General features: G+C 35.9%; 2 protein-coding genes across 13 annotated transcripts in view; both read left to right on the top strand.

Annotated features, from left to right (window-relative positions):
* The window catches only part of mef2aa (myocyte enhancer factor 2aa), a 102,991-nt gene extending 90,005 nt beyond the window's left edge, over positions 1-12,986 (top strand). For 7 of the 12 annotated variants that reach the window (XM_051869709.1, XM_051869713.1, XM_051869711.1 and 4 more), the window contains 5 exons: positions 543-730; positions 4,145-4,168; positions 6,719-6,845; positions 7,142-7,265; positions 8,427-12,986. In XM_051869709.1, the coding sequence (XP_051725669.1) occupies positions 543-730; positions 4,145-4,168; positions 6,719-6,845; positions 7,142-7,265; positions 8,427-8,763 (800 nt within the window). In that variant the 3' untranslated portion in view covers positions 8,764-12,986. The remainder of the gene's footprint in view (positions 1-542; positions 731-4,144; positions 4,169-6,718; positions 6,846-7,141; positions 7,266-8,426) is intronic. The other 5 variants (XM_051869714.1, XM_051869716.1, XM_051869718.1 and 2 more) reach the window with 3 other exon arrangements.
* A 405-nt stretch (positions 12,987-13,391) lies between these two features.
* Positions 13,392-25,238, top strand: part of mctp2a (multiple C2 domains, transmembrane 2a) — a 53,571-nt gene continuing 41,724 nt past the window's right edge. The window contains exons 1-4 of the mRNA XM_051869707.1: positions 13,392-14,431; positions 16,315-17,073; positions 18,610-18,669; positions 18,782-18,893. Of these exons, the coding sequence (XP_051725667.1) occupies positions 16,357-17,073; positions 18,610-18,669; positions 18,782-18,893 (889 nt within the window). The 5' untranslated portion in view covers positions 13,392-14,431; positions 16,315-16,356. The remainder of the gene's footprint in view (positions 14,432-16,314; positions 17,074-18,609; positions 18,670-18,781; positions 18,894-25,238) is intronic.

The raw sequence follows: 25,238 nt of genomic DNA, 5'->3' as shown, positions 1-25,238 counted from the left end.
TGCAAATTTTGAATGCATCCCATTACTCTAGTTCAGCAGGAGAAAGTTCCAAATAAAAGTATCTAGTTCAGTTTCGAACTAGAAATGGCAAAGTACAGCAGATGTAAACATACCATTGACACTCCACCAAAGTTTTTAGATTTGTTCTCCAAAATGGCACTTTAATTGCCTTTGATAGCAGTGAATGGCTGCACTCAGTTGTAATGACTTTAGCCATTCCTTCTTAAAGAGCTCAAGTCACACTACATTTGTTAAACTGAATTGCCTTCCTCATCCTGGGACACACAAAGACAGCTTTGACGCCATTGTACACCAACAGACCCAAAGGCTCATCAATTTCAAAATTTATGTTTTATTTTCGTTAATGTCTGGGATAATTACTAGAACTTTCCCAGAGGGTCGGGAACACTTAACGTTGCGTGCTATGAGATTCTACGACTGCAGCTGGGAAATGGCATGTCGTCTGATCGACTGATAGCTGTTGGGGATTGGTCGATTAGAGAACAATCCCATGATGCTTTTCGCCCATATGTGTGTCTCAGCAGGAAACGGCTTTGTTAACCCGAGGGGCTCGCCGGGGCTTCTGGGTACACCCAGCGGGAACGGACTGGGTAAAGTCATGCCTGCGAAGTCACCGCCGCCACCGGGGGGCAACATGGGCATCGGTAGCCGCAAACCAGACTTGAGAGTCGTCATCCCCCCATCCAGCAAGGGCATGATGCCACCCCTGGTGAGTATAAAAGAATTGATTCTACATTCACACATCCACAAGATTGTTACTTCAAATCAATGTTGATCAGCACAGGCAAGAGTTTGAGTGAAATTATAGTCTTTAGATCAGTTCGCTGACAGTGAAATTAAACTGAAACAGTGTCAGCTGCACAACAAGCAGAGCAACGGAGCGATATATCCGAGATCCAGGTACCCTCACTCCTTCTATTATTCATCTAGAAATTAGAGGGCCTCTCAAATGATTATAATTAAGGTGCAGAGAGCTCTGGCCACATTCAGCACCTGAGGCTACACCCGGCTGTCAGCCTCATTAATCACTTCAATATAAAATGGGAAGCAGAAAAAAAGAATATTATTATTATATTTAAATATGGTCAATAATTTGTTCGTTTCAACTGTAGAAGCTGCTTAGGTTTCTTTCACAGCACTGCGAGTGTACAGAATCTTGTTTGGTAAATAGATTTGGGGTTACGTAGGGCTCTCTTAGCTCAGTGTAAATATACATACAAATGCGAGTGTATGGAATACCACGCCAGCATCTGGAAGCAGTACGGTTTCTTACCCACCATGAATCAAAACAAATCCCACATGCCAAGCTCGTGGCATCTGAAGTCATCAGTAGTAAGAAGCCCAGAGGATTATTCATTTGTGTATACTATTTGCGTTTATGGTGAGTGTCCTTTTGTGTGTGTGTGTGTGTGTGTGTGTGTGTGAATGAACTGCCTCAGACAGACAGACTAAGGCAGAGCCTGTGAATGTGCCTGCAGACAGGCTGTCATTAGAACATAATGGTATTAAATTAATCACATCGCAGTGTGACAGAGTGGGGATGAAGGCTTAATCAGAAGCCCAGAGTGTGAGCCAGATAATATCTTGTCGCCCTTGTCGTGTCTCCCCACTGTTATTGATTGAGTGCTGGTATTAAGACAGCACTGGCTTGGTACTACTGAGAAGAAAGCTCAGCGTCCTCAATACTGTACAACTCCAGGTTACATTTGGGCCAAAAGTATTGAGTGAAACTTTCAAGTACTAAATGATCATACACATTGAGAGAAACTGAGTTACAGAGTTGACTAGCACTTTGCAAATATATAATGAGAGAAAAAAAAAAAAAAAAACAGGGAAAAAAATCTAGGTTTGCAGTTTGCAAGTTACAGCACTATTAGCTGGAAAGAAGTTATATTTGTTCAACACACACACACACACACACACATATATATATATATATATTAGTTTATATTATATATAAATATATATTATATTATTATATATATATTATATATAAATATATATTATATTATTATATATATATTATATATATTCCAGCTAACAGTGTGTGTGTATATACACATATATAAAATTATGTATATATATAATGTATCTAATACAGTTTGTATAAATTATAAATAAATATTATTTAAATTGTATTATTATATTACAAATAAATATTATTACATGCAAGTTAAAATCATAGGCGTAGCTTGACGTTTGAGCTTGGGGGGGCCAAACAAGCCAGTCGATTTGGTCAGTCACACTTTTTAATACATTTTAGCTTTTTTTTTTAACTTACAAATTCACACTCTGTGTACCATTAAGGTGGTTTTACTGATTACATAAAGCAGCAACAAGTGTGAAGTTGTCATGGCAACCAGATACATCGCAAAAAAATTACTTGGGGCTAGCAATAAACACGTTGAAAATAATGCACTATAAACATGTTTGTCAACAGAATCTCAAAGTAGGCTTTCATTAAGCAAATCAAGGAGTGAGTTACTCACCTACTGCTTTAAAACACATATCTGTTGGGCATGATTCAAGTAAAACACACAATAGAAGGTACACAAACACTTCATATTTAGTAAATCTTACTGAAAATGGCAGATTAAGCAGTTTATATTCTAAAATCTATGTTTAAGTTTTGTTCTGTGTAAATTAAATAACATTTGGATGTAAATGGCCCTCTTCCTGTCATAAATGCAAGAGACGCTACAGCAGAGCATCCTGAGGATCACCTTTATGAAATTGTCAGGGTCCGGAGTTATCAAGCACGGCATCGGCATCTTCATCTGACTTTATTTTGGTTAGGTCCAGATTTCTCTGCAGTTGTTAAAAAAAAAAAAAAAAAAAAAAAAAAAAAAAGCTGAATATCCACTTACGCCACACTACAGGCAAGCAGTATACCATAGGCTAGTATCCGCTAAAATGCAGATTCGTCACGTGACAACTTCTTACGCAAATGAGACTGGGGAGGCATTAAGAAGTTTGATTTAATTCATTAATTTATTTACGTTTACATTTAGTCATTTAGCAGATGCTTTTCTCTAAAGCGACTTACAAATGAGAATAGTAGAAGCAATCAAATCAACATGAGTACAACAGTATGTAAGTGCCGTGCCAAGTCACAGTTTCATCAGTAAAGTGCTCGTAGCAAGGGTTTTTTGTTTTTTATAAATATATGCAAATAGATGGAGAAAGAGAATAGAAAAATCGAAAAAAAGAAAAGTAAAATAAAAAGTGCTAATATTGCTGGGTCAAGTGTTGACGAAAAAGATATGTCTTTAGCAGTTTTTTGAAAATGGCTAAAGACTCAGCTGCTCGGATAGGGCGTGGTAGGTCATTCCACCAACCAGGAACAGACCAGGAGAAGGTCTGTTCCTGAAGACGCAGAATTTACAAAGTAACAATTTACTACATTATATGCATATTTACTTTTGAGTTGAAAATATTATTTAAAAAAATGAAATATTATCTTTCAGCTACTGTACACCCATGGTTAAAATGTAACTTATATATGTAATGTAAAATATATATTCCTTAGTTCTTATATTCTCACGAGTTCTTACCTACATTTTCTACCTCTCATTTAACCTAGTGTTTACTATTCCACTCTTGTAAATAATCAATTAAATCAAGTGGAGGACTGGGCCAATGGAAGCAAAACGATTGATGGAGCTATTGGACACACAAGCTCATGTATGGATGAGCGTCTGAGGTGAAGGGTTAAGCACATCCTAGCTGTGAGGTCAAGCTTCTCAATGATTTGTTTTTTCCCCCTAAGGACTTAAATACCCCACTACTTTTCTCCCTTACTTCACTATTACTCTCCCTTTTTTTTTAGCATTTTGCACCTAATTGCTGTGTCATACAAACCACATGGCCATGAGGAATGAAAATGTTGTGTATTTAGTGCCAACAAATTTGACTTTTCATTTGAATTTGACTCCGAATTTGAATTTCCAGTTTTATTGCAAGTAACCTGAGGCAGCGTTTGGTTCACGCTTTAGTCTCTGAATTTGAATAAGTTAGTTTAAAGGCACGTCCTGGTGAGAACGGGGGGTTGACCCTGCTCAGCTTAGGTGTGCCACCTGACTCTTTACTGACAGCATCGTCTGCTCTTTTCTGTTGGAAGCAGTCGGAAGAGGAAGAGATGGAGTTGGTGAGTTTCACAGAATGCTTTGGGAAGACTGGTTTTAAAATCACACTGCTTTAACTAGCAGAGCCACACTCAGCTTAGTGAGATGATTCCACTGCTTGCGATGAAGATCGACTAAACCCAACATGAACTGGGTGAACTCATGAGTGTTGTGTGGATGTCTGGTCTGCGTTGTGTGTGACTCACACTGCATGTACTGAGCCTTTTTAAGGAAGTTTAAAAGATCCACAGTATGTTCCGAAATGTGTGTGTGTGTGTGTGTGTGTGTGTGTGTGTGTTTGTGCTAAAAGAAGAGTGTTGTGGGTGTATTTGAAGGAGAAAAGGAAAATGATGAATCCACAAAATCCCCAAAGATGTAATCATTAGTAATTATTTAATAATCCCCTAAGACCTCACCAATAAGTCTGGTATTAGTTTTATTATTAAAGCAACATAAAAGCTTGGATCAATCAAAGCAGAATGTTAAGAAACACAATCCACATATTTGAGTATTACCCAAATTCTTATTCTCTAGTGTTTCTTGTTTTTTGGCCTAGGCAGTGATTGCTTTACTTATGATGATGTTGTTAAAATGGAGTTGAGTCCAAAATGATGACATCAGTAAAGGGGAATGCCAAATGCTGTCAGAGAACATATTTTCACTAGCAAAAGAAACTAACGGGAATGCATTTTACAGTTGAAAGAGCACTGTTCTGTAGCATCTATATTATACATTAGTTGAGAGACTGTACATAATTTCCCTCTCAAACTCTATGTAGATTGAATATTCATCTTCCTCAGCTAATGTAAAAATGAGCATAATTGCTTTGAATTGAATATGCATTTTCAAGTTATTTTTCTCTGAGTGTGTGCATTTATGTGTGTATGTGTGTGTGGTTCAGGTATACCCTATGTCATGGGGATAAAAATGTCCCCACAAAGATGCCAATATCCAAAATCTTTGACCTTGTAGGGACATTTTTTGTCCCCATAAGGAAAACAACTTAAATCATACAAAGTGATGTTTTTTTGAAAATCTAAAAATGCAGAATGTTTTCTGTGATGGGTAGGGTTAGAGGATAGAATATACAGTCTGTACAGTATAAAAATCATTATGTCTATGGAATGTCCCCATAAAAAAAACAATATGCACGGGTATGTGTTTTTGGGTGTGTTTGTGTGTTCGCGCACTGCATGTCCACACGTTTGGCTTGGGGTGACTATTTAATTTCACTGCATGCTGGATGCTACTCGGATAAGAGATTTACCTTATTCATTGCATCAGATTTTTGGATCCAGTAAATAAACTCTCTTTAATATCAGTAATATTAATATCAGTTGTGTCTCCTTGACAGCAGTGACATTAAATGGAGAGCAATTTAAGACCTTAAGTCTACTGCCTCTCATTTTTTTTCTTGAGAAAAAGATCGCATTCATCTCATGCGTCACTTCAGAGTTTCAGAAAAGACCACAACAATGTCTCAAACTGCTTTATCAAGATAGCATCTTCAATCAAACACTTTTCATAATGAACTCAAATATTGCTCAGCAAATTCTACCATTTCCTCATAATTTTAGAATTATACTCTTACTGTCAACAATTGTTTTTAGTTTTAAGGTATTTTAGTAGAAACACCTTAGACAAACTTGATTTATAAATTGACATTTCCAGTAAGTCTACAGAGCTTTTCATCTCAAAAATGTGTTCACACAGAAGAAAGTTACTAAATTGAAAGTTACCGAATGTTTTTGAGGCTCTGGGAACAATCAGATGTCCCATAAGAGAGTTTCATAGGTGTTTGGTTTTTCTTGTCGATGACTGTGTATGGATTTTCTATATATTCTTGTGCTTAAAGGGATAGTTCACCCAAAAATGAAAATTTTGTCATCACATACTTACCCTCAAGTTGTTCCAAACCTGTATGAGTTTCTTTCTTCTGTTGAACACAAAAGAAGATATTTTAAAGAATGTTGATTATCAAACAGTTGACTGTAGCCATTGACTTCCATAATAAGAAAAAAAAGAAAAAAAAAAAAAAAATCAATGTCAATGGCTACCGTCAACTGTCTGGTTACCAACATTCTTTAAAATAACTTCTTTTGTGTTCAACAGAAGAAGGAAACTCATACAGGTTTGGAACAACACAAGGGTGAGTAAATGATAACAAAAGTTTCATTTTGGGGTGAAATATCCTTTTAAGTCAACACCGGTCACTGTATATTCCTTAGCAAAACTTAGCAGTGAATTTGTATACAGAATCAGATATACAGATATGTCACATGTTTTTTAAAAGGCATTCTGAAGTGTCTTTCTTTTTATGTGATATTTTCTTATATTGTCCAGGGGATTCTTAATTAAAGTTGTTTAACTGACAGCATCCTGCAAAACAATCTGATTTCTTTCTAGAATGAATCTGCAGCGCCTCTTATTGGTGCAAAATGGAATTACCACATAATTTCCACCAAACCACACTATTCTAACAACATTGATTCACATGATTGGATAGAGTATGCATGTATGTCTGTGATAGGATTTCTATCTCATTAACTTTGTGTATTTGGTCCTGTGTGCAGAACACTCAGAGGATAAGCAGCTCCCAGTCGACCCAGCCTCTGGCCACACCGGTGGTCTCCGTCACCACCCCGAGTCTGCCACCACAAGGCCTGGTCTACTCAGGCATGCCCACTGCCTACAACTCTGGTGAGAATAAACACACACACACACGGACACACACACACACACACACACACACGGACACACACAATAATTCTTTGCTTTGTAATGTGTGCATTCATTCATGGTTTGATTACATTTTAATTCTTCTCTGAGTGGTTTGATAAAAAAGAGGGAGACCCCGCATTTCATGACACCATCCAGCTCTGAGCTAAATAATAAACATAACACAAATACTTGAAACGCTCTACTGTGTGAGTGCAGAGGTGTTTGAGTGACTCATAAACTCTGTTGTTGATTGTTGTTGTGTTGTTTTGCTCTAGAATACTCCCTGAGCAGTGCTGAGCTCTCCTCTCTGCAAGGCTTTGGCTCTCCAGGGCTCTCTATAGGCTCAATGTCGGCATGGCAACAACATCAACTGGGCCAGGCAGCTCTCAGCTCGCTGGTGTGAGTAACATAGACGTGTGCAGTCACACACAAGCACACACATACACAGGTCTGCAGAACAATAACTAATGTGCCAGGGCATGAGGTCAAATGCGTTCTTAGTTGCCATACTTTTTCATTTTTTATTTTGTAGAAAGTGGAATTGAAGGATGGATAGATGTCTAGGTCATATTTCATTCTAAAAATTAAAAGAAAAAGATATAAAACCATATTTTACTTAAAACGGAAGTATTTTTAGGTTAGGGTGGGACTATCCTTTTGACTGATTTTTGTTATGTTTTCCTGAAAAAAGGTCATATCTTGTAGGTCATATCTTAATATCTTGTGTCATTGTGCTTCTTAAGTAAATGTATCATGTTTTAAAGATGTTCAGATTTTTAATGTAAAATACTGAAAAATATTGTTTTATTTTTGCAGAATAATGGCCCAATTTGAATTTAATTAAATTAATTTTTTTAATGATTTAAAACAAATTTAATAAATATTTATGTCATGATGGTATTTATACTAATTTAAATAATAATAATAATAATAATAATAATGGAAATTACATTTAAAAAATGTAAGACATCAAGACACATAATGGCAGGGACAACATGCTTTTGAATTATGAAAATTGTTATGAAAGTAATTGTCATCACCATCTAATAAATCTTAATGGTCCTAAAATTGGCTTTTTTTTTCTTTTTGCAAAAAGCAATTTCTTTTTCTTTTTTAGATAGATAGATAGATAACAAACGAGTTATAGAGTGCTATACATTTATATAATTATATGTCTGTTTACTTTCACTGTAATAGCAGAGTGCATGACTCAGAGAGAAAAAAAATAATCTAAAAAGAATCTAAAATGTTTCCAGAGCCTGTGAATGAAAGCTTTCATTTAAACGCAGTGGTCGTGCCATCCAAACATTAGTGAACTGTTTTTGACACATTCTGCCTGGCATGCTCTAATTAGATACCACCCTCTAAAATGATTCAGGTGCTGTTATTGCTGCAAGCGCCATCGAGTAAACAGATGGAGGGTGGGATAGCATTATTGGGCTATCTGGGTCTCCAGTTTTGCGTCACATAGTTGCTGTTGATTTTAAGAATTTTTGCAGTTCATATATATATATGATTTTATGCACTTGTACTAATTTGTTATTCCCACTCTTTGTTCAGAGGTGGCCACTTACCTCAGGGCTCAAATCTCTCCATCAACACCAGCCAGAATGTCAACATTAAATCCGAGCCCATCTCTCCTCCACGTGAGCGCGTCACCCCGTCCGGCTTCGCGCCCCAGCAGCAGCAGCAGCCTCCCTCCGGCCGTCCAGACATGGGCCGCTCGCCCGTCGACAGCCTCAGCTCCTCCTGCTCCTCCTACGATGGAAGCGACCGAGAGGATCACCGGCCCGATTTCCACTCACCGCTCGGCCTGGGTCGACCCCCAGCCTCTGGGGCCGAAGAGAGGGAGAGCCCCACGGTCAAGCGCATGCGCATGGACACCTGGGTGACATAAAGCTGTCCGGAGCTTGACAGCCAGTCAGTCACACGCAGGGCTGGGCAGGGGGAAAGGGAGAGAGGAGTGACAGCAGGGAGGGTCATTATTGTTATTATTCTATTGTTATAATTTAATGTCATTTCACTTTTTTTGTAAGTAGGTGGACGGGGAAAGAAATCGAAAATGTCCTGACATATCGAAATTAAACAGATGAGTGGAGAGAGAGAGAGAGAGAGAGAGAAATTCTCAAGTCGAGCAGTCAGAATGAATGGTGTACTCAAAAAACAGGTGTTATCAGGTACTTGATGCAAATTGCATTGTGCGAGAGTCCAATGTATGAAGAAAACATTTTCGATAATTGTCGTCACTGGTGCAGTTTGACACTTGTAGCTGTTTTCGCTGTTGAATTTGCATACAATCAAAGAAAGTTTAGGGGCGGCTTTCTGCCCGAAGGCTCCTGCCTGCTGGGCTCATGTATTAAACAATCTGTATCTGCACTCGCCCTTATATGAAGTATGTCACTTATTAATTTATTCAAAGGTATTTGATGATAGATTCGGATCAGTTTTATGAGGGAAGGCTTGTATCTAAAAAAAAAAACAGATCACATTTCACCTCAGTTAAGACATTATGTTAAAGAAATGAAAATGTCTCTAAATTTATAAAGGTCGTCAATTCAATTTTAAATTCTTTTGTTGGCATTTTTAACAAATAGGAAGAGAAAAGGTAGCCGTCATTGGTCATTGTACATTCATGCAGCTCCAACAACTCAATGGTAACGCAAGCCAAAGCCTCTATGTAATTTTGTCGTACTGTAGGTTGGGAATTTTTAGCATTTCTCTCTCGATGTTTGTTTCATATTAGTTCTGTCATAGTGTGCGTTGTTACAAACCTTGGAAAACGATTAACATGCAAAGCAGATCTTGAAACGATATCTAAAGCCATGAACACTTGCTGTTCTGTTTGTAAATTAAAGATTTGAGCCAAACTTTTTTTTTTTTTTTTTCCTTTGTTATGTACATAGCAACTTTAATATATATCACTTTTGGTGTAAGTACGTATGTATTGTACCTTCACCAGATTCAAGAAAAAGTATATTTTTGTGGATTACTGCCAAGTTTACAAGGCGAGATCCTTATTAAGTAGAGTATTCACTGGTTAATATTTACTATTTTGTTAACTATACTGTACTTTCTTCAAATCTGACTATTACTGGTAATAATCAAAGTGTTTTTTTTTTCCAAGAAGGTCATTTTTGGGTCGTTTACCCTTTAATGGTGGTGAATGTCTGTCCTTAAGAAATTGTAACAACAGAGCTGTATGATTCAGGCTCAACTGTCTATTTTGTTTTGTAAAGCGATACTCGTCATGCTAAGAAAAAATATGATTGCATTTCTTACAACTGTTGTGTGAGGGATTAGCCTGCAGCTGCTGAATACACTGCCTACTTTAACCCATCACGGCTTAGATGCACTATTCATTGATATCCAGTACGAGACACATTTCTCTTTACAGACGTTTAGACAACTCGTTTTGTTGAAACCCTTTTCAATTCATTTCAACCAAATTCCTCAGAAATTGTAAATACCATATCTTTAAGTAACCCTAATTCATTCATACATACATGCATACTATGTACAGAACACCTTTCAAGTTATTTTGTGAATTGGCTCATCTACAGATTCCCTAATGTAAAGGAGACACCTTAAGGAGGCATCAGTCGCAATGTTCTGTATTGCTGGACAAGAGGGGGTGCTGTAGCTTTCTCCGGCGTCGCGTTTCTTGCTGTATGTGTGCATATCTCCCCGTCGCGGGGCTCTTCATGTGTGGCTGTTTGTTTGTGCGGCACAAGCGTCTGGAAACAGTGGCCTCCGGCTTGCATCACACCTTACTGCCCCTCAGGTGGCAAAGCGTCAGGGGATTCAGCAGCTAAAGTTGGAAATACTAGACAATGCAAACAAACTTGGACATGATATCTCTACTGGATTGCACAAAAAGTTTGTATGTTCAAGTTTGCCATCGGAGGCTTTCCTCTTCAGATTTGTCATGTATTCGGTCAGTGTGCACATCCTCCCTGCCCTCTTGAGCACCACAGCAACTGGCAATAAGCTGATATTAATCTATGCAGTCCCCAACCCACACATAGTCAGGAGCACAAAGCATTCACATCGAAAGTGGAATTCTTAATAAAAAATAAAAATAAAATAAATTGAGAGAAGAAAAAAATTAAATCATGCATATTATACTATCACACTCCCATTAATCATACAATGTTGCCTAGTTCATGAATGAGAAAATGACTGTTAACCCTTTGTCCTTAAGTGCTTGCATATTAAAGAGATAGTTCACCTAAAAATTCTGTCATCCTTTACTCATTCTCAAGTCATTCTAAATTTGTATGACTTTTAACACAAAAGAAACTTTTTTTTCTCAAAACAACGTTGGAATCCAGTGAGACATCAAAGCAAAGATGTTGATGACCGAATTCTCATTTTTGGGTGAACTATCCCTTTAACGTTGCGTATAAAGGCACACTGACTAAATATGACAACCACAAGAGCCATGCAAACACTGCTTTAGGTATAGCTTTAGATTTAATCTCAGATGTACGAGCTTTGTTGTTTCAGCTGAATTGAAACACTCGGAAACCCATTAGAAAGCAGTGTTGGGGAAACTTGCTTTTAAAAGTAATGCGTTACAATATTGCGTTACTCCCTAAAAAGTAACTAATTGCGTTACTTAGTTACTTTTTATGAAAAGTAAAGTGTTACATTACTTTTGTGTTACTTTTTCCTCACCTGGGCTTTTTGTAACAACAACAACAACAACAAAAAGTTTTTGGCAAATGTTATGGCCCGTTCACACCTAAAGTGAAATGAATAAGCCTCAGGCTGAAGGAAATGCAAATTTACACCTGTACAATAGAGGGCGCAGCTCAAACAATCCTTTCAGCTGTGCTGCCATTCTGAATTAAAGAAGAATAGGATACAGAAGGGAGTTCAACACTCTTATTTCTAAATCTAATATAAAGTAATTTTTGCTTATTAGTAAGGTTGAATTAGATCATTAAAGGTCAGCAGCAAAGACATTGGTTACTAAACTGAGATTAAATACATAAAGTATATTTCTGTAATTTATTATATAGTTTATTATAGGCTTGTGTAAAATTCTGAGATTGCATTTCACTGTTTTTGTTCATTTTGAGGAATACTGAATGTTTCTGTGCAAGTGAGATGAGTAAATGCACGTTCACATTTAGTCTAGAACTACAATAACCATCATGTTTACACAGCGCACACAAAATCTCTCAACATGGGGACAGGAGAGCTGTCAGTCAATAAATGTGAAAAAGTAACTATATTTTGTAAATTGAAAAATAATGTGTTACTTCAAAAAGTAATCTGATTACGTAACTCAAGTTACTTGTAATGCGTTACCCCCAACACTGTTAGAAAGTTTTACGATGTCTGTCAAAATCATTTAAAGTTGATCGCAATCAAAGCTTTTCAGGGTAGACAAGCAATAATGCCAGCCCAGTGTTCTGAAAGCACTGAGGATTAAAAACATGCAGGATTTTCATACTGCAGTGAATGCACACACAAACACTCAACATTAGTGCTTGATTAGGAATCAGGGAGTTTCTCTGCTACATGCACAATTAGAGCCTTATTCCAAAGAGTTGCTGGTGTTCGGAATCAAATCTGATATCACTCATCACATTTTGACTTCATCGAAAACAAAATCACCCTCGCATCAGGGGTCCCTATAAATGCACGTGAGAAACACATGAGAGATCTGAAGGGAGGAGGCCGATCCTTTGGTGCGGAGTGCTGCGTCACAAAATGTTGAATGTGAAAGGAAAGGATAAAGACGAAACAACAATTGTTTGTTGCTTACTTTCTTCACTTTGCTGTGCAAGAGTACACTGCTTTGCTTTATGGCTTTTCTAAATCAGAATTATGTATTTGGTAATTGTTTGTAGTTACTAGTTCACTTCAAGAAGCTGTTTGCGGTTTGGACGCTCAAACCGTTTGGCGGCACAAGCTGGACTTTGTTGCCATAACTGAAACAAGATGTTTCAAAAAGGAAAAAAAAAGAAAAAGAAAAAAAAAAAAGAACAACAACAACAACAAAAAAAAGAGTAAAACATGAGAGAGAACTTTAAGTTAATCTGCATTATATTTCCCTTGAATGTGTTGTTTTATCTTCATTATACAATAAATATTCTAGTGAACTTTTTATTGAATGACTAAGATATTATGCTAGAGATTGTTGTACAAATTTGTATTCTGCATTCACTAAAGTAAAGATATTGGCTTTTATTGTGTAACATAGGTTCTCTCGCTTATTCTGTGCAAACTGAAGTGAACAATTCTTTGAATTTGAGTAGACTCTGTCCACATGTGAAGTCCCAAACATTAGAATCTGTCCGCTTTATTAAAAACCTCAATGTACCCTCAAATACTCACTCTATGTGCCTTCATACTGCATCTCTGAAAACACACAGTCAGCGCACATGGAACTTCAGAGCGTAGAAGATGGTTATATTTTGCCCATGATCTAGTTTAGGGTTTTATTAAACATATAGACCAGAAAATAGACATTCAACAACAGTTGGAAATTAAACGTATTTGTTAATATGATTCATTTTATACACAGACTGTATGAAGTCATGAAGTTGCTCTACAAGTTTATGGGAATTTCTTGAAACAAGTTGAATGTAATTACAATATATATATATATATATATATATATATATACTATTAAAAAATCCTAGCCTAAAACTTATGTTCCAATTTAATTAAAAAAAAAAAAAAAAAAAAAAAGTTACTTTTAAAGGTAATTGCTTTTTATTAACTCATGTTTGAGTCACAAATGTCAAAACTTTTTCTTAAGGTTTCTGCATTTTACATGAACATAAAAAGGCATGAAAATAGCTTCACACATGTTGCTTTATACGTGCTGGTTACATTTCACCACAGTTTGCAAAACCTTCAAATATTACTATTTTAACAAAATTGCTTCACTGCTTATCTTTAAGAAATAACCTATTAATAAAAATAAGGAATATAAATAAAAGACTAAGCCCAAAAAAAATATGATTATTGCAGTAAATCATAAACTGCAAACATGCTAATCATAAGATGTATACTTTATTGATTTTTGTTTTGCATTTAATGACTATCATCATGTCATTGAACCATATACATGCAATAAGAAAAGGATCCAGCAGGTGGCACTGAATTTGCATGCAGACCAAACAAAAAAATGGACAATATCTGAACGATACAAGCGTTGCAGGTTCAATCCCAAGAAGCATTGGAAAGGAAATGGTTATTTCAGATATTATATTTTCAGTAAAAAACAAATTATACATACATACAAAGCATAAAATGTCAATGAACACAACTAAATTGAGATGAGTATCAGTTTAGGGGTATTCACCGACATATTAAAGTATTTAAACACAAAGCCTTTTACGCTACAGTGCACGCTAACTACCTGAAACTCCGGTTACTGTTGTAAAACTGGTCATAACCCCGCCCGGGAGAGACAAACCGGTCCAAGCAGAAAGGTCTCTCCGCAGACATCACTACTGCCACTTACAAATGGATGTGTAAGGTTACTGCTGTTGTCAGTCATGTCCTCCACAAGAAAACACATCCAGTAATTTATCTGGAAAGAGGTAAGAAATTACTGGCCTCTTTCGCTTGTTGTCAAATACTTTTTTTTGAATACATGATAACCTAGTTTCTGTCAAAATACATCTGTTACAGATGTTGTTACTGGTGTAAACCCATAATAAATTACTGATCTACAGCTACACGTATTGATCTACCTCAGTGTGTCAGCTTGAATATTTAGCGATTTGCAGTAATGATACAATTTCAAACTTTCTTTTGCTGTAAACTGTCGAATTGTCCTAATTATTTAGGCTGCCAATTACATCAACAGAAATGTAGAAACAAGCCCAACACACCTCTTTAAACAATGTATACACCTTTTAAACATTCTTTTGTGGTAGCATTATATGGTGCAATCAAATTCACAATTGTGAACTATTGTACAGAGAAAGAATATTTATATGTGTGTATACTCTATTATTTCTCATTTTAATTGTTGCTGACAAGTCTTGTATGCTTTGCTGTGGAGTGTATTTTTGGAAATTTGTTCTTTACTCAAGTACTTTTGAAACTAAAACCCTTGTTGTTTTACTTAATTACATTTCTAAGGAAAAATGGTCCACTGTAAAAATGATCAGAAAGTCATGGCAACATGACTAAAGAATAAGAATTTAAAGACTAAAGAATTTAACTAATTTCAAATTAATTTAAGTAAATACAAGTTCAACTGGATTTTTAAAGACTAATATAGCTAAAAAAATGAGTTAAACTATTATACTTAAATATAATTAAATAAACAGAAATGACAGAAATTTTTTAGACTTTACTAAGTAAAACTTTTTTACTTTTCAGTACCCATACTATGACTAAAATAAACATTCTCACTACTTTTTACACTTCTGTGTTTGATGATCTAAAGAATGTTATAGTGGTCTGCATTGTCATGTCAAAGTCTTCAGATGTGTGATATTTTTTGAGAAACATCACAGTTCCACCACAAAGACGGCCTGACAATGTAACTAGCACTTTTTCTGCATACTTTGCAGTTGACACATGTGCCATTGTTCTCTACATACACGCTGTTCCATGTGTAAAGTGTAATATTATCTGTGTTTTTTGGCAGTTTCATCTGAAAAGCATCGCAGTGTCAATCTTGCTCCTGGAGGGCCATTTTCCTGCAGAGTTTAGCTTCAATCCTACTCAAAACAAACCTGAGCCAGCTATTCAAGGTCTTCAGGATTACTCTGAACTTCCAGACAGGTTTGTTGGGGCAGGTTGGAGCCAAAATGCAGGATGTTGTTGGCCATCCAGGAGCAAGATTGGGCACCCGTAACATACTGCACAACATCTGCTTGAATGCTCTCAGACTTCAGACTGGATCTTCTGTACTATAGAAATGTTCTATGCTCAGAAACAGAGCTGCTCAATACAAAAAGATACAAAATGAAGGCTAAAAATTAATTCTTCTCCTTCAGTTCAACATCATGCGATCATTTACAAACAGTAGTTCACTACCTATTCTTTGCCGAAAAGTGAGCATCATGTATCCTAACGAGTAACCAAAAATGCAAGCTGACAGGACTGTGGGTAGCCTACAACCTGTGCCTAATAATAGTCAATGTTAATAATTGTAAGAAAAACATGAACACAATTTATGTGTTATAAGTGGAATTAAAATAAAAACTTAAAGTAATATACATCTAGATGGAATAAGCAGAAGGTTTATATATAGTGTACACATTTAATGTCACCTTTGATCAATTTAATGTTGAATAAAAGTGTTAATTTCTTTAAAAAAAAATTCTTACTGACCCCAAACTTTTGAACTGTAGTGTAAGTTCACATTGTTTTACTTTTGATTGTTTAAACTTTTCGTTTGTAACTTCATACTTAGGGTTTTTCTTTCAAACTGTCTAACACACATTGCTTGTCTTTTGCCTGACAGTTGTTTAATTTCAGCTGAAGCGCAGTCTCATCCACAATCACAATGGAGCAAAGGAAGAAAGTCTGGCAAAATTTCCGTGAGAGAGCCAAGCCAAAGTTAAATCTGAAGATTGGAAAGAAGGCTCAGGGGAAGAAGAAAAAGACCCCTCTGAAATACAGAAGGAGTATGTCAGTACCAGACATCAGGTTTCATCCCCAAGCCATGGCGATGGCTTTACAGGATGATCCCAGGACACCAGGTCAAGACTCTGTTTTCTTTGGAAACTCAGAGGGTCCAAGTGACTTGGATGAAACAGCAAGCGAAACCTCCAGTCTTGCATTATCTGAGCGTTTCAGTGTCGCTGACATGCCATACTCCTGCAGCCCAGCGCTATCAGAGAAATCAGTTCCTGCCTACTTTACAGTTCCAGTGGAAACTGACAAGCGGTCAAGAGTCACGACATGGTACATAGATGAATATGATGCAGTGACTGGACCTTTACCTCCTCCTACAGAAAGACAGATGACACCTGTGCCTGCAGAGAGGAGATCGCCTGGTCAGAGACCAAGGCACCCTGCAGATAAAGTGGCTGCAGCCCTTAATAGAGCCGGAGGAAGACAGATGCCTCCTGCACGAGCTTCAGATGAAATGTGTACATGGACCAACACAGAGTCAGTCAGCACTGCTCCATCTGAGGAGAAAGCCTGCATTTTTACGAATACTGAGCATGAGCCGTCTTCTCCAATGGAAATGTTCATTGCAGGGTCTGCTGAGGACATGGTAAGTCATTTCAAAGTTTTCTAATTATTATTACTACATAAATATGCAGTTTGAAGACATTTTAAATGTTTTTTAGACATTTTAAATGTTATAAAAGATTTATATTTCAAACAAATGCTGTTCTTTTAAACTTTGTATTCATCAAAGAATTCTGAAAGAAATGCGTCACGTTTTCCACAAAAATATTAAGCAGCACAACTGTTTTCAACATTGATAATAATAAGAAATGTTTCTTGAGCATCAAACTAGCATATTAGAATGATTTCTGAAGGATCATGTGACACTGAAGACTGGAGTAATGATGCTGACAATTCTGCTTTGCATCACAGGAATAAATTATGTATTAAAATATATTAAAATGGATGGCATTTATTTAAAATTGTTATAATATTGCTTTGTTTACAGTATAAAAATAGCTAATATTCAAGTGGTGTGCTTTGATTGAAATGGTGGCAGGTTATATTATGTGTTCTGTAAATTTCTGTATAGATCTGGAAAATAACACATCTGTGTGTTTTATATTGGAGACTAATTATGAAATTAAGCCAATGATCTTCTTAATTATGATTTGTAACAAAAGGTGAATTTTGGATTTTGATCTCCAAAACCATGCACTCTAATATGAAATTATTAAACCAATATATTTTCTTATAATTTATATCTATGGAGCAGAGTAGCCGAGGGCTGATATCATATTGAAATATGTTCAGTTATATCCAAAATTCTGTGAATACATAGAAAATCTGATTTATTTATTAAACCTGAGACATAAACAGAATAATTTTAAACAAAATTTCTGGTCTGTATAGACATGTTGGCCAATATCTATAATATTATAAATATTAAAATATATTATAAATATTATATTAAATATTAAAATAGAAAATTAATCTGCCAGACTTATCACTAGAAATTTCCATCACTAGAAATTACTTTTTTTTTTTCATTTGTAAGTAACTAACTAAATAAATAAATAAATAAAATCAAGCAATGCAGGATGATTATTATTTTCAAATACTCAGATTAATTCATAATTAAAGAATACAACTCAGTATTCAAAAGAAATCATTAATACTTCTTCACTACACACTCGGACTATTCAGTTTATTATTTAGGACTTTAACCCCTGGTAGTCCTAGACTAAAATGCATATTTGAGCTGTTTTAACTAAAAATTAACTTGCCCTGACATTTCTTAAAACATGTCAGTGCCATTGTTTTGTCTCAGGATTCACAACAGTAATGTTTTTTTTGTTTTGTTCTGGTGCATGTTCATAAAAGCTACTTAAATGCCCTAATTGAACTAAGGACTAATCCTGGCTTAATCTAAGCCCTGTCTGTGAAACTGGGCCTAAACATACTGCTATTAGACATTAAAAAGTATATAGCCAAATCCTCAGTTTATCATCTACCATATGTTTATTAATGCATGATTGATAGATGACAATTACTTATTACGGTTCTGGCCTGAATTTGAGTATAGCAGAGGCAAAGTAATGTAGAACTTTCTCATTTGACATCTTAACCTCTCCCTCAGGACATTGTCAATGAAACCAGTGACTTTGATCCACTTTCCTTTACAGAACAAGAACAAAACGTAAGTATTTTAAATGGAAAAAGTGTTGTCTAAAAACAGAATAAAAAGCTTAATAATAATAATAATAATAATAATACAGCCTTGACCAAGTCTTTTACACACTACTTTTCAGATCTCAGAAGGGTTAAATGAAAGTCAAAATGCTGGAACACAGCAGAAGGTCCAGTATCTCCTCACCATCAACCTAAAGGAAGGCAGAAACCTGGTTGTCAGGGACCGCTCAGGTATTGACATCTGAAACATTGACTAATACAGATAATTAAACTAGGATGACACTGGGTGGTGTGCTTTACTCATAGGAAATGAATGAATGAGGAATGTTATTAGTAGGTCACACACTTTATTAAACACTATGCATAATTTAAAAATCCTGATCTGCTTATAAAGAATGTTGACTTTGTAGTTTGGCCTAGACGCTTTATAAGCCACACCCCCATGCGACTGGTTTCTGGGGCATCAGGTGGAATGACTCATGCGCCGTGAGGAGTTTTCTCATTTTGATGTTGACAACTTCTATTTCAAGTTCTTTCTATTCAACTGGCTTCTAAAAATGAAATGCCTCTTTTACATGCTACAGAAGGTTTCTGATGGTTTGTCTAGTCTTGTATCAGTGTATCAGGATCCGCTCTTGGCTCTGAGAGAGTACTCAGTAGAGTGGCGGGGTGCATCTCCCTGAAAGATGCCTTGTGATTAGCTTTTGCCTTTTGTGACATTCTCTTGTGCCATTGAGTTCTTGATGTAAGTCCTCAAAGTTCTGTTGACCTTGTATTAGTGTAGGTTACTTAAGGATTAGTGGGTGATGTCAAGTTATATTCTTTCTTGTGGGTCTGTCTGGATCTGGAAAATTGGATAACATTCAATGTTTCCCAGAGGATTTTGTGAGACTATGGTGGGTGGACCAGACCTCGGTCCCTCTAGGGGGGTGCGCTTTGAGAGTTAAAAATTAAGAGCTCCAACCCATGTTCAGTGTCCAAATTGAACAAAGAAAAGAGTAGGTGAATTGACTTGCACCTGAACTCTGAAGGGGATTCGACACTCTTTTTAGTAGTGAAAAAAAACAAAACAACTTTTGAATGGTAGTGTATAATCTGATGCAGAGGCTATGCGTTAATTACATTTTTATAATGATTAGAATTGAACTTGTTGCTGAACTAGGAAAGCTATGGTGGCTTGTAGATGTCAACACTGTCAGCTGTTGCCATAGAAAAATGAATTGTCATGATTCCCATTGGTTGTGGTTAAATGCTGAACTTGACAAAACAGATTCTTCTGTCCATATGCGTGACAGTATACTAGGGATCTTGCATATCTACATTCTTGTAAAACCAATCCGATGAAAATGTTTTGAAAGGAAATGTTCCTTATTCTAATGATTTTCAGAGAGAAACCAGTTTTTTTTTTTTTTTTTATGGAGGGGGAGTAAAAATTTGTTATTGATTTCATTATATTAACAGTATAATTACATAAAATAAACAAAATATAACACACATATAAGGGGAACTTTATTCATGTGGAAATCAGCTGAGATTTATGTGGATTTATGCTGATTAGATGGTTATCAGCACTTTACAGCACAATAATGAAACGTGTAAATCCTGTTTTGATATTTTGTCTTGCTTTAAAGGTTTAGTTCACCCAAAAATGAAATGTCTGTCATTAATTACTCACCCTCATGTCGTCCCAAACCCGCAAGACCTTCGTTCATCTTTGGAACACAAATTAAGATCTTTTTTCTAATCTCCCACAGAAACCAACAAAATTACCACATTCTATGTCCAGAAAAGTAGTAAAGACATTGTTAAAATAGTCAACGTGACTACAGTGGTTCAACCTTAATGTTATGAAGCGACGAGAATACTTTTTGTGCGCAAAAACAAAACAAAAATAACAACTTTATTCAACAAACTTTATTTTTCCTCTTCAGTCAGTCTTCTACGCAGTTGATACAGTGCAGAGCTTCCGTGTTTACATCTGAATGCCGGTGTCCTGACATTTCATCCTACCCGTCAGATTTTTGTCATGATAAATAACACAAAATTACTGTATTTGCATTATTGTAAGGGTATGTTTAGTGTTGGGGTAGGTGTAGACATTAATAAAGCACAATCTGATTGGCTATCGATTTATACTTGTTCTAACGATTAATGCTATATCATATTGTGCTACCACTACTGTACTTGCATTATTATAAGGGTAGGTTTAGGTGTGGGGTAGGTGTAGATGTTAATAAAGCCATAAACCACGTTAATATCACGCTGGAAGCACAATCTGATAGGTAGCATTTTTTGCTGTCAGATTTTGCTACTCACTGTTTCAATGGGAGGTAGCAAAACCTGACAGAGTAGCACAAATTGTCAGAACTCCGGCTCTGTATTGGCCGACGCTATTCACCTGAGCACCACGACACATGCGTGTGATGCTGATGCAGGAGCCGGCCAATATTGAGCTGGCTTTCTGACGTAGAACACGGAAGCTGTGCACTGATCAGCTGCGTACGAGACTGACAGGGAAGAGGAAAAATTGTTGAATAAAGTCGTTACTTTTGTTTTGATTTTGCGCACAAAAAGTATTCTCGTCACTTCATAACATTAAGCTTGAACCACTGTAGTCACGTTGACTATTTTTCTATGGGAGATAAAAAATGGATTTCGTCAAAAATATCTTAATTTGTGTTCCGAAGATAAACGAAGGTCCTACGAGCGTGGAACAACATGAGGGTGAGTAATTAATGACAGAAATTTCATTTTTGGGTGAACTAACCCTTTAATACCACTATGTAAGACATAGCTCCAAGTTCAGCAGTCAGTGAACTGTAACCATATGAGTAAAAACATGTCTTGTTTAGGAAGGTTCTGGAATCTTATGAATGAAAAATTCTTCAGATTGTGAATGTGAAGATTGTTCAAATTCTTTTTTGAAAAAAAAAAAAGAAAAAGTTCTTCAGTTTAAAGTGAAAGAGTTTACTGTGAGTAGTACAGTGTTTTTTGAGTTGTCATGCTGTTTTTTAGCATCATTCATCTCAAATATAAATGACTCAGAGATCTGTAAAAGAATAAAATAAAATAGAATCTAAAATAAAAAGAAACATTATTTTAAGTGCTGTAGTTGAGTAATATTTTTTCATTTTTTGGTTTTGATTCTTGAATTACATTATGTAATGAAATAAAAGGATATTTGACTATCCATCCCACACCTCCTTTATCTGTAGCTGTCATGAGTGCACTGCAGCAGGAGGACTGAGCTCGTTAAAGATGGAATGTTTTCAAGTTGCTCCAGCTCATCTAGTCATCCCAAAACTGCAGAATGCGGTCTGACCAGAATGTCTTTCTGTAACGTCTGTCTGGCTACTGTAACCATGTTACATTTACTGTAAGAAAACAAAAACCTATTTTTAGAAGTTGTCATTTACTGTGTTCTATTCAAATGTCGTGTCTTGATAGCACAGAAGTCACGTCAGTTTTATCAGGCTAGCACTGGGAAACAAATGAGCTGGCCTTGCTTTTTTACCTACTACGGCGCCGATGCAAATAGAGTCATGCTGAGGTGTTGTTTCCTAGAGGCTGTACACAGTCCCTGGTGTCATAATGTAAAATGTGTTTTCTGTTTTATCTCTTAACTATTTGTTTATGCAAGAGAATAGCGAGAGAGAGAGAGAGAGAGGTTTAGACTACTAAGATTTACTGAAATCCTACAGGCATATGATTGTACTAAATTTCCATTTGATACCCAGAGCGGTTCTTCAGACATAATGCCAGTGTATCTGGCAGGCCTGACCAAGCTGATTGGGCGGCTCATTCTCATGTTCAAAGTCACAGGTGTATGCCCAGAGGCTGTTAATTACCATCTCTACCTCATTATTTTTCATAATTAGAATATATTCTAGTGATATTCCTCTCTGCCAGCGGAATCTAATGAAATGGTCATGCACACTGTAGACTGAGTGAAGTTATTGGTGGCAAAAGCGTGCCAGATATCCTGTTTAGAATTCAGCTATGCACTTTCTCAGATCCTTTTGTATTGAGGCCCAAACAACCTCACAGTTACCAAAAATGGTTGTCCCTGAAGTCATATGTTTTTTTTTTTCTTTCAAAGGTTGTTTGTAACTTCCTTTATGTACTGTAGAATCTGTGAAATCATATGCATAAATATACGAGTTATGAAATGGGATACATTGCCACCTGCAGGAGAAAATAAATAAATAAATAAATACATAAATTGTAATTTAGTTGTCAATAACAAACCTGATAAACAAACCTGACCTAATTCCAAGATCATATCATGTCCATATGAATTGAGTAAATGCTATTGTAATTAATAATATTAATATACAGTCAAACCAAAAATTATTCAGACATTTTTTTATATTTTTGATATATTTTTACTAGTAGGTGCAGGACACTATAGTTCATTTATGTAAGTGAGGATAGCAAAATAAAGTAAACTGTGACATATTATACCCAAAAATACTTCATACAGTGGACTACCAGTAAAACTGATAAAAATTTGGAACCAAAAATTATTCAGACACTTTGACCTGACCATGTTTTGCTTAAGTGTTATCTGACATAATTAAGATTATTTTTTTCTGACAGAGTTTAACTCTGAGATCTTGTCATATTTTATTACCATTTTTTAAACTATAGTGAATAAACTGTATTAATGAATGAAGTGTTCAAGGTGTCTGAATAAATTTTGGTTTGACTGTATAATGTGTGCATTGTGGACAATGGAATGTCAAGTGGAATGTCTTTCGATTGCAGTTGTAAGCAAACTTGATTTTAACCTTGTAAGGCCAACTCCCTTTATCCACATTATCTGCTTGATGGAGAAAATAATGGCAGTAGCTAACAAACCAAGCTCAACTCTCATCTCTATGTACACATAGAAGTGACAGTGACTTTAGTAGAGGCAATGTTTCAGGATGTTGTCTTCCTTTCCAAATCACTGACAAACATGCAGAGATGCAAAGTTGTTGTTCTCAACTGTTTGGTCACATATTCAATATTTGTGACCAATGAAGGGAATTTCCCTTCATAATATATATTATTCTTTCATTATTTCTTAAATCACTCCCTGTTCTAGCCTGTACTAAAGAGAGTGTTTCAAACTTTTATTCTTAGCACTTCTTGTGTTATTGCTTTCTTAAGATGAATAGCTTCATTATATTTGTATGTTGCTTTGGATAGAAATGTTTGCTAAATAAATTCAACAAGATTAAATTTAGATTTCTTTTTGCGAAATTGCGACCTCGTGTGGTGGTCTTTGAGAATGGCACACCACCTCATGTCTATAATAGATACAGAGCATTACTCCAAGCTTTTTACCTACAGCAAAATAAATGAATGAAGCAGGTGCAAAGTGTTTAGTAACACTTTATTTCATTGGTCCACTTTAGACATTCTACTAACTATAAGTAACTTTGCTATAACTTTTGTAACTTTTACTGTCTGCATAAAATCTGCTAACACTTTATTTTGATGCCCCTCCAACAGACATTCTACTGACTATAAACAGTGTTGGCGAAAGTTACTTTTAAAAGTAATGCATTACAATATTGCGTTACTCCCTAAAAAAGTAACTAATTGCATTACAGTTACTTTTTATGAAAAGTAATGCCTTACATTAGTTTTGCATTACTTTTTCTCACCTGGGCTGGACTTGCTTGTTTGTTTTTTAATAACAACAACAACAAAAAAGTTCTATTTTTGGCAAATGTTAAGGCCCTTTCACACCAAAAGTGAAATGAATAAGCCTCAGGCTGAAGGAAATGCATATTTACGCCTGTACTGTAGAGGGCGCAGCTCAAACAAACCTTACTGGATCAAAGAAGAATAGGATAAAAGAGGGTTCAACACTCTTATTTCAATCTAAAGCAATTTAGATTTAATTAAATCATGCGCATAATTTATAAATCGAGGAAACGAAATAGTAAATTGTGCGCACGATTTAGTAAATCGAGGGAGCGAATTAGTAAGTCGTGCGCACGATTTAATTTTTTTTCTTGCATGTCATGTGCGGGGCTCCGTACAGGAGAGCTGTCAGTCAATAAATGTTAAAAAGTAACTTGCATTACTTATTTGAAAAAGTAACTTAGGTATTTTGTTCTAAATTGAAAAAGTAATGCGTTACTTTACTAGTAGTCTCAGCCTCAGAAGAAGAATGCCGTCGTGTTTATAACTGTGATGCGGAACAAAACGAACAGTGATTAGTTGTGTGACATGTCAGTCAAACGTCCTCTTGGGCGGTCTTTGCCCAATGAAAACTGCGATAGAGTCCAGACCTTCTGCCATCAGTCTGAAAGTCTGGTTACTTTAAAAAGTAATCTGATTACATAACTCAAGTTACTTGTAATGCATTACCCCCAACACTGACTATAAGTAACTTTGCAACTACATGTCAACTTATTCTACTATCCCGAACCCTAACAGTCTACTTATACTCTAATGAAATTTAGTTGATGTGTTGTTGATAAGTTACTTATAGTTAGTAGAGTGTCTAAAGTGGACCATAGAAATAAAGTCTTCTTCTTTATATTGAAATATTTTTACTTTCAGATTCATAATCTTGTT

The sequence above is a fragment of the Ctenopharyngodon idella genome, chromosome 18 (genome assembly GCF_019924925.1).
Source record: "Ctenopharyngodon idella isolate HZGC_01 chromosome 18, HZGC01, whole genome shotgun sequence".
NCBI classification, from domain to species: Eukaryota; Metazoa; Chordata; class Actinopteri; order Cypriniformes; family Xenocyprididae; genus Ctenopharyngodon; species Ctenopharyngodon idella.
The sequence above is the reverse complement of the archived record's forward strand: the minus strand, read 5'-3'. Positions and strand labels throughout refer to the sequence as shown.